The 10,515-nt window shown below is 41.2% G+C and overlaps 1 protein-coding gene across 1 annotated transcript in view; it reads right to left on the bottom strand.

Annotated features, from left to right (window-relative positions):
• Nucleotides 1-5,195: 5,195 nt before the first annotated feature.
• The window catches only part of HAL (histidine ammonia-lyase), a 36,854-nt gene continuing 31,534 nt past the window's right edge, over nt 5,196-10,515 (bottom strand). The window contains exons 16-18 of the mRNA XM_019641680.1: nt 9,587-9,695; nt 9,419-9,488; nt 5,196-7,310 (exon numbers count right to left, since the gene is read on the bottom strand). Of these exons, the coding sequence (XP_019497225.1) occupies nt 7,170-7,310; nt 9,419-9,488; nt 9,587-9,695 (320 nt within the window). The 3' untranslated portion in view covers nt 5,196-7,169. The remainder of the gene's footprint in view (nt 7,311-9,418; nt 9,489-9,586; nt 9,696-10,515) is intronic.

Genomic DNA, 10,515 nt, shown 5'->3' with positions numbered 1-10,515 from the left:
TATAGGTCCCTAATTACAGGGTAGACTAAGCTTTCTGGTCTCTCCATTTGTCTTACATCTTTTATAGAGCTCCAGGCTTCCACGCTGGATTTTGGACTTTTGGTACCCTCTGGCATGGGTCTTTGTTTTTCTGCTTGGCTTCTGACCTTGTGCTCACGCTGGGCCACGCATGATTCAACTCTGTTTTGTCACCCTGGTTCTGATTCATTACTGCTCTGACTTCTCATTCCTACTGAATCCCCAAATCCTTACTTTGGGCTTCCTGCCCTGGTTTCTTATTACTCACGCACAGTCTGCTGCCACCTAGGCCTCCGTTGTGACAATTTGAGTCTTATTGTTCTAAATCTTGAATCCTTGACCCAATAAGCCTATCACAGCTCTTGGACCTCAGTTCTACAGAAAGGAGTGGCTCTATAATTCTATTCTCTATAATCATAAACCACTCCCTCTGTTGAAAATAATGCTGATATTATCATAATGCTGATATTATCATTTGTGCATCATTTAACTGAATCAAATATTTTAAGAACAAATACTTAATATCATTAACATTATCATAGACTAACTAGTGCTATGCCATTTTTTTATTAAAAAAAAAGCCCAATATCAATGATTAAGTGTAAAGAAATTTTTAGAGAATGTATTTTTAAACTAGCATCTAATGACAGTGATAATTTTGACTTATAGGCATTGAAGTAATGTTTGATTTTTTTTCTAGATGGGAGCATTTGATTTACCAATTTGGAGGCCATCATGAATTAATCGAATATGTTATAGCTAAAGGAAAAGTCATCTATAAAAAATGATAGATCTGAAAGAAAAGATTCTTCGATTATATAAAATAAGCCAACACAATTATATTAAAAGTTAAAATACTTCAGTCATTTACCAGAATGATGTCACTTAAACCTAAATGTATTTCAGTGTTTTGTTAATCCACTTATAAAACCCAAGGGATTGATTTATTTTAATTTAATGTGCATCTGGACATACAAACAGGTAAACCAACTGTGATGATAATCTCAAAACATTAAATTATTTCACAAAGATTTGTCACAAATATTCTGAAGATTAATTTAATGGAATATCACAGAAATGCCCCTGTGGGGAAAAGCAGATTGGCAATTAGGTAGATGTGGCTTGAAATCCCCATTTTGTTTCTGCTTTTCAAATTTTTGTGCTCAAACTACGTTTATTGAAAATTGGGGGAGGGAGGGAAAACCAAGTGATATACTCCAAATTAAGTTAAATTGTAGCCTTCTATAATAAGCAAATAGCTTTTTCTTTCCCCACAGTGTGTATTTCTAGATGCTCTTCAAATGCATTAGTGTCCTCTGAAGGAGGATGTTCATCCATTTCTAATTTCCCCTCAATCCCAGCTCAAAATAGCCTTCACAGCAGAGTTCAAGACCTGTCATTTTATACACGGGTACAAAGGCCTCCCTGTAATGGGTGCATTTTGTCCAAATACAATAATATAATTTTAAAAAATGGTTTTTAAGTTTTTGAGTCTTCACATTACAAAGGTATAGAAAACATTTTATAACTTCTGATAAATATTTGCTGTTACTATATTGTTGGTGTCTCCTTACAGCCCTGGAAGTAGGTCAGCGGCCTTGTCTACGAGGCTCATATTAGAGCCACTTAGGAAATAAACAAATTACAGAATTACTTGAAAAGAGTGGATGATTATTTATATATATCAGTAGGTGTTGCTCAAGCCACATGAATTTACTTGAACTCTTTTAAAATGTTTTCATCATCTTTATAACTACAACTGTATTATCAAACTTTGTCATATTTATGAAGAAATGATTTGAGAAATAAACATTAACTATCCAAATGATCACCCATTTCAGATTAATAGACTCTGAATCAATGAGACTTTACTGTATTCAGTAGAAATCAAATCAAGACACCCTTTGTTGGGAGGTTAAAGGTAACATTGCACATGGCCGTCAGAACCTAGTAGCATGGGGGCTCTGGAACTATTCCTCACATGCTTGGGAAGGAGTCTTGAGGGGGTGTGGGAGGTGTGTGGTTGCTGTGGGTGATGCCTCCTCTGTGACCAATCACCTTGTCAATGGTGGGAGTTTGGAATGCAAGAGATAGATAGAAAAGCTAAAAATAAATATTAGGTCTGTCCCGGAACCCAGGCCATGCAGACGTATATACGTATATCCTTAGACCTATGGAATAAGGCAGAACACACCATATTTTCCTTGTAGAAGCCGTTCACTCTAAACAAATAGCGTTCATGTCTTTTTTGAAGGAAAGCAGAAGAGGATACCCACCCGGAAGTGCCTTAGTCCTCTTAGGCCCATGTCCTGTAATCCCTTGCAACTCAAGGGCGCTTTCTAAAAATGCAGAACCTCGGCCTCACCCCAGTCACGCTGAATCAGAGTTTTAATCTTACGAAGCCCAGGTGGATTAGGTGCCCATTAAAGCTAGACTCCAGCCTCGCCAACTTTCACTGTTCCTCAAAAACACCATCCATCAGCTTTTGTTGTTCCGGGCCTTGCAACGCTGTTCCCTCTGCCTGGAATACTTTCCCTTTCTTCTCTATGTGGGAAATCAGAGCTAGTCACTCCCAGCCCCACCATTCTTCCAAACTCCTATGATAGTCTTTATAGCATTGTAACTTAACTGTCTTTACCTTTAGATTGTGAGTTTATAGAGGGCGGGGACCTCGTCATATCCCCAGGATCTGGTTTGGGGACTGGCTCATAGCAGGTGATGAATAAATGGATTAATGAAGGGCTGCACAAACATACAGGTAGTCATAGTAAAACTTACTTATCAAAATACACTAAGCAGGCCAACCCCGGGATGCAGTCGGTTTGTGGACTGGAAAGAGCAGATGAATTCCTTGATATAATATCAAAGGATGATGCTCATGGGGGAGTAAAAGTGTAAGAGTAAAACTAAACAAAAATACAGTATCAAGGTTAGGTAGGGTTTGCCCTTCTCAGCTTTGGAGGGTGGAAGGACTGTGATAAGAGGGAAAGGTTCCAGGATGGGACATCATGAGGTGTTCGGAAGATAGGTGATGAGTCCTCTAGAGTAGAGGGTTCATTGGGGAGCTAGGTCAGCTTTCACAAGATTTTGAACATCAGGCTCACTAGTTGGAACTTCATTTTAAAATCAGGGAAGCCTATGGACGTTTTTTTGAACAGGTTAGGACTAGCACAGGAGTGTTGTAGGAAGAATAACCTTGTTTTAGTTTATATTTATTGTGTGAGTGGACTCTGGCCAGATACCTTGAACGAGTTCTTTGCTGGAGAGTAGGAGGTATCAAGTGCTAGAAGTCCGGGTGGAAATCTTTCGCAGCGGCACAGTGAGATGTTAGCACTACTCTATGCTCCACATTGGGCTAGATCAATGATTCTTATGTCAACCTTTAAAAATTTTCAGGCCACTGTTCCAGGAGAAAATTCAATTTCTTCCTAAGGAATAAGATTTTATTAGGTAGGGTTGAGTTTTGGAAGACCACAAACCATAGTAACATGTAAGGTTTTTTTTTGCCTCCCCCAAACCAGTTTCATCCCCTTGGGGGTTCAACGTCACCCCCATTGAGTTGAGGATGCTTGCCACAGACGCTGAGGGAGATGGGTAAGGCAACGTGGTATGATGAAGGGAACACAAACCTGGCCCTTGACACCTGGGCTTTGATTCTTCTCGAATTCTTTATTTATCTGTAGATGTTGGATTCCTTCCATCTCTGAAATTCTGGTTTGAAGGTGGGCCCTGCCTTCGGGGAATTTACAACCCAATTAGGGCAGTAAAACTGGCATTACAGAGTAGAACAAAGGTGGGCAATATTAACAGCTGGTTGTCTTAAAAGGAACAGTAAGTTTTGCCAGATTTCCCCTCAAGGTATGAGCATGTTGGTCTCTATAACAGTCAGCAGTAGAAGGAAAAAGTCAATGCCAGCCTCTTGGAGAGATTTTTTTTTTCTGATGGAAATTTATTCCAAAATATGAAGGCACATGTTTGTTTTCCAATTGGTTCTGCTGAAGCTCCTGCAGGCAATGGGAAGCTGCACCCAGATAGTAGAAACCACCATTGAGCCACAGCAACCTGTCCTTGCTCACACACCCTCGAGATCTCAGAGGTCAGTGCTGGTGGAGTTTCGCTTCCTTTACTGTACCATTAGCACGGATTCTCATGCTCTCGATGACCTGGCTTCTGTTTACTTTCAAGCATCCCATTTTGCGGCTATATGTCGTTATTGTTTCATCTTCCGGCCCACTGCCTAGGCGATAAGCTGTGAGGGCAAGGACCAGGACCATGTTGATCACCACTGGTTTAATGATCCAAATCGACCACACATAGAATTGGTTTCCTGGCATAATGCCTTCTGATGTTGAAGTTTAGCTCACATCTCTCCTTTTTCTCCCTTTTCTGTCTGATTCCCATCATTCAAAGCACAAGTTAGTCACCTCTTTCAGGAAGCCCCCCCTGATTATCCAAAGGCACTGCACTTATGGTGCCTTCCTCAAGGACACATTCTTCATAAGTAATTGCCGTCTCATGTCCCCAACTAGATGGAAAGTCTTTGCAGACAGGAGCACATGCTATATGGATGCACCACAGCTCTGGTACAGCACCTCACAAACAGTAGCTGTCGTGGGTAGAATGCTGACACCTACAAGTAGCAATACCTGACTAAATGAGGAGGTTTATTGGCTTAGCCTAGGACATTTCACAGGATGATCAGACTTCAGGACTGGTTTGTCCAGCAGCTCAGTAATGCTGAAGACCCAGGTTCCTTCCCTCCCTCTGCTCTGCCATCCAGTGTCGGTGTCACCCCAAGGGCCAGGTTCTTCCTTGGGTCGGGCTGGTTGTCAACAGGCAAGAGTGCTCCATGCCTCCTCATTCAGGTCAAGCAGGTGGGTGAGAAAGGCTGGCTGCCATAGCTCTCAGGAGAGAAAACAGATTCTCGAAGCCTCCAGTAAGACTCTCCTCTATGTCATTGGTCCAAATCCCAACTTCAGCCCTTTCTTGAACTAACCACTAAGCAAAGAGAACAGGACTACCTTGAGACACACCAAGCCTACACCCTGAGCTGAAATGAATTTCTGCCAACACTTTTTGTCGAGGGTTTTGTTTTTTTGGTGTATCATCAGTATTTAAATTTGATAGATACCTTCAACAGGAGTAGCCTCCCAAGTGCAAAATGATCATGCTATTCATGCAATACTTAGAAGGTTTAATAAAAAGATAGTAATCCAGTGACCATATCTAGAAATAAGACACAAGTTTAAAGTAGTATGAAAGTATCTTCTTTCAAAATTTTCAGGTTATGCATGGGATTTTACGTATGCAGTTGATGGTTCTAGTAACAGCTCCCAAAATCATATGCGCATGTCCTTGAGTGCTATTTTCCCAAGTTGATCTTGACTTCCTTTGGCCGACAGGAACAGCAGAAGCTGGAAAATGCTCTGTGCTTTTGGGCGTGCCCTGTGGCTGCCCCAAGGTGGCAGGTTAAGAAGTCAGGTGAATCACAATGCCTCTAACTCTCTTGCTGCCACTCAACGGGAAAGGGAGAGAAAGTATACTAAATCAATCACATTTTCTAAAGACACTTTTTCATGGGTGAAGAGTCATTGATAAAATCTTTCAGAAAGTTGGTTAACTGCAGTTAGAATAGCCTTTCCCTAAGGAGGTGTTAAACTTTAGTATAAAAATCTAAGAATACTGTGACAACCTAAGACAATTGAGACTCCATATTTACCTTGACATTCCCTTGAAGGCATGTGATGTCAGTTACTAAGAGAGCTGTATCCAAAAGCTCAGTGACAAAGCACCCCAGAGGACCACAGAGGCCTGTGGGATCCAGCACTCCCCAAACTGGAGTGAAAAGCAGCCATCAGACTGTGGGATTTACTGGCTCAACTGCAGCTCGTAGGTAAGAATGAATAAACTTCATTCGTGTGTGTTCACATTTTAGCAAATAACAGCGTCAAGAATAACCTTTTGGCCAACAGGTTCCTCAGCAGATTTTTTTGTTCACTGAAATGCTGTAGGCAGCAGTTTTCGCTTCTGTCTCCATCTTTCTTGTGGACAGGTTGCAATCTAGAGTGGAAACTTTATTGTGAAATACACTATTGGACCTGTTTTAGGCTGTAATCACATGGGCAAGCTGGCAAGTGTGTCTGTCCTTTCCTTCGCCAGCAGCAGTTTTTAGAGCCATAGTTTCAGACTCCTGAACTTGGAGTGCCTCGCACACGTTTGCACAGTTGGGTGCAAAGTCACAGATCTTGGAAGTCATGAGGTCATCTGACCCATCCTTCATCTGCACAATTACACTTAAGCCTTTGCATAAAGTTCTTTATCTTCTTTTGGGTAGGAGGCAGATTGGGTACTACATCCTAGGGCCCCATCTGATCTTTGTCAAGGGGGCTTCATTTTAATGGTTACCATTACAGGGAGGGGTTAGTTAACTTCTGAATATCAGATTCCTTGTCTGTGAAATGAGGAGGGTTCCTAAACCAGGGTTACTATAAGAATGTGAATCGAGCACTAACACATAGCAAGAAGTGATAATACTAACCTCCAACTCTAGTTTAAGCATCTGAGTCCTTTTTTTTTTGATATGTGTAGTGGTATTTGATAAATACGAAATGCACAGTTCAATTAGGGCCACTCCAAAGGCAATCTTTATATTCATTCCTTAATTCCTGTACACAAAACCTCTTATTGACCTATTGACCATTCTTTACTACGGCTCAATTAATAGAAGAGAGAGCAGCTGAAGGACAAATTATGATTTAAAAAGGGTTGTTTATGAAGGCCTATTAAGGAACATTAGTCATATCATGACATAGTACAATCAGCCAAAGTGAATCAGTGGAGAGCTTGTCAAAGCCAAAAAAAGAAAAAAGTAAAAGACCCATTCATCCTTAAGAGTGAACGGCCTGTTGAGATCATCAAAGAAACATAGGATATTATATAGGATATTACCTGAATACACCTACTGCATCTCGAACCAGGTCCACAGTAACACAATGATAGATTTAGCAATGTGATGCTGCCACCAGCCTAAGCAAAGTAGGTTTTAGAAGGACTGAATTACGTAATGAATTGCTCTACCTAAAAAAGTTCTCAGGTCTCTCCTTCAGGACGACACTGCTTGCTGTTGAACTGCAATTCCATGACAAAGCCCACTAAAGATCCCCAGACTCTGGGATTTGGGTGGACTTCTTGTTTAGAGATTCCAGTGAGAAGGCCGTTGGAGAAATCGGTCTTGATTCTGGAATATGCTCTAGTCTGTATTTTTCAATGTATGGTGAAGCTACTTCCCAAACCTGAGAAACAAGGACAAAACAAAGTCAAAATGTTGACAGCACTGTTTTCACATGCCATTAAACATCAGCTTCATCGGAAGCCAAAACATTATCTATACCCAACTGGATATATAACAGCTGTTTGCTGGCTTTTATTATAAAAAAGTGACACAAAATTAGTCTTTGGTGGCGTTCACAGCTTTTCAAATACAAAGTCCAAAACTTCTCTCAAGTTACCATAAAGGTTTTTAGCTGCTTACTCTTCTAAAGCAAAATAAGCCAAGAAACAAACAAAACCTAAAGAATTCAGAGTGGACAGAATTAAGGAAAGTTGCCCAGGGTTCTGATCATGTGTTTTCTAAATAAAGTCTTGAATGATAAAATGCAGTGGATTTCCTCATTTGCTCTATACCCTGCCACATGTGCTCTGTCCCTTAGACACTTGCTACTCAAAAGTGTGGCCCATGGACCAGCAGCATAGGTATCATCTGGGACAAGCCCCACCTGAAACCCACTGAATCCAAATCTGCATTTTAACAAGACCTCCAGGAAATTCAGACGCATATTATAGTTTGAGAAGCACTGCCTCAGACCCTTGTTTAGTTTTCACCTCCATCCACCAAACTATTCTCTTTCAAGCATAACATCTTCTCAAATTAAGGCCCTGTATATGGTTTACAGCTGTGTTTTATCTGATTGCCGCAGACAGCCAAGGGGCCCTTTTTCCTATTCTTTTGTATCACCTTAAAAAATGTATTCTTTCAAAGGCTAACCTCCTCGAAAAGATATCGGCGCCCCCATGTTCATTGCTGCATTAGTTACAATAGCCAAAACATGGAAGTAACCTAAGTGCCCAACAATGGATGAAAGGAAAAAAAACAAATATTTAATACAAAATAATAGAATATTATTCAGCCATTAAAAAACGGAAATCTTGCCAATTTGTGACAACATGGGTGGACCTTGAGGGTATTATGTTAGGTGAAATAAATCAGACAAAGACAAAAACTGCATTATCTCATTTATATGTGGAATCTAAAAAATAAAATAACACCAGACTCATAGATACAGAGAACAGATGGATGGTTGCTAGAGGTGGGGGGATAGGTGTGCAAAATGGGTAAAGTGGTCCCAAGGTACAAACTTCCAGTTCAAAAATAAATAAGTCCTGGGGATGTAATGCACAGCATGGATGTAATAATACAGCATTAATAATATTGTATTAGATATTCGAAAGTTGCTAAGAGAGCAGATCTTAAAAATTCTCATCACAGGAGAAAATAATTTGTACCTGTGTATGGTGATGGATGTTAACTAGCCTTAGTGTGGTGATCACTTTGCAGTATGTACAAATACCGAATCATGTTGTCGTACACCTGAAACTAATGTCATGTTATATGCCAGTTATAATTCAATGAAAAAAGGCAAACCAGACAGGTGTGAAGATCCAAGGGAAAAATTGTTCCCTAAGAGCAGACCAGCGATTCCAGGGGAAATCAAGCAATGCTAGGGAACACGATACCCACAAATTATTAAAAAGGCCTAAAGAACTTTACAAAGTATGTTTAAAAAATAAATCAGTATGCTAGGTGTCTGTCCCTATCAGACAAGTCTATAGTCAGTGCAGCCAGAGGAAACCAGCAGTAAAGGGAACTGCATCTCACCTAGGATGATGGGCAGAACACAAAGCACTAGACAGACCCACAGCCCTTTGCAGCAGAAACCTGGGACTTGGTTTTCTCTTCACATCTATGCAGGCACTGGGCCAGGCCATGGTGATAGCGTTACAGAAAGAGAAAGTGTTTTTGAATGGAAGTACATTCTTGGTGAAGGGCGTCCATGAACCTTTCATCTCATTTTCTCCCCACGAATGCTTGTTCCAAAACTCCATTTAAAATTTATACCAGTTTCTAATCCTTAGATGGTTAATGTCTGGGTGCAACGTGGGGCCTCAGAGTTTATCAAATAGCTTCTTGGTGGCCTTGCAAGTTGCATAAGAAACTTTTTTGTTCACTTCCAAGGAATAGCCAGAAAATAAAAGAATAAAACCATGTTGCTCCTCTTCCCTCTCCCACTTTACTTTCCCATAATGACCCCAAACTAAGACAGAAGCCAAGTAGTCAGCTTGCCTTTTGCTCCACCAGCAGCCTGTGTGCTGCCTCGATGTCTGGGGCCATGAAGCGATCTTTTATCCAGGGCCTACAGAAAAAGCACATCAACTCATCAGCCAAACATTAACACTGCCAGAGTTCACAGTTCTGAAATGGTGTCACTTCCAGAGACTTGTTTGACTTTACCTTACAACAGAGCGCACCAGGTCATAGACCTTCTCCAGGGGAGTGGTTGTTCTCAGGGGGCGTAGAAACTCGATGCCCTGGCAGGCTGCAAGGAGCTCAATGGCCAGCACTGAAACAGGAAGGGCGGAGGGGACGACTGATTAGAGCCTGACTTGCTGCACGAGGGCTCTCAATCACACGGAAGCTGACTGCCATTGCTAGCCGACTCACAGATGGATGGTGCTCTGTCTACTGAGAGGATGACGCTGCCTTGATATTTGCTCACCATTTTAAATCTGCTTTTCTCACCGCTTGGCTGTATCTTTAATGGTGAGAAGGGGAGAGCAATCCAGGTAAATGCCTCAGTTCTCCCCTTCTCACCTCATCCGCATCAAGCCGGATGACATCTGTTTCCTATTCCCACTTTTGTGCAAATTTCAACTTGTTTCTAGTTTTGCTGGTCCTTTTGGCTTAAAATACATGGTACATAGACCTTGATCAAAGGGTCGAAGGAGGCAATGATTGAGTACATGGGTCCTTGGTTGCCCTGGGGTTGATTCTATAATGTCCATTTCAAGTCTTCAAACTCAAAGGCTCCCAAGTCCATTAAAACTGAAATTCTAGAAGCTGGTGCTTGGATGTCTTGTATCTCCATCTCAATGCAGCCCAGAACAATTTATTTTGTGCGATCCCCTTTCCCTTACAAAACCAATATTGCTTCCTTCCTCCCAGTTAGCTAGCTGGCCCTATTCATTCTTCAGGTCCTACTCTTAAACACTCCTTCAGAGATGCTTTTTCAGACTACATTAGGTTCAATTAAATCCTCCTAGAACTCTATTCTTTAATCACAATTTTGTTAAGAGCTACAAAGAGTTGCCAGGTTGTTGTCCAATGTCCTCTTCTTTGGTTAGACTGTAATTTCCAAGAAGGAAGAGAGAAAGAATATCCCA

Source organism: Hipposideros armiger, unplaced genomic scaffold (assembly GCF_001890085.2).
Source record: "Hipposideros armiger isolate ML-2016 unplaced genomic scaffold, ASM189008v1 scaffold_63, whole genome shotgun sequence".
In the NCBI taxonomy this organism is placed as follows: Eukaryota; Metazoa; Chordata; class Mammalia; order Chiroptera; family Hipposideridae; genus Hipposideros; species Hipposideros armiger.
This window is presented reverse-complemented; position numbering and strand designations above follow the sequence as displayed.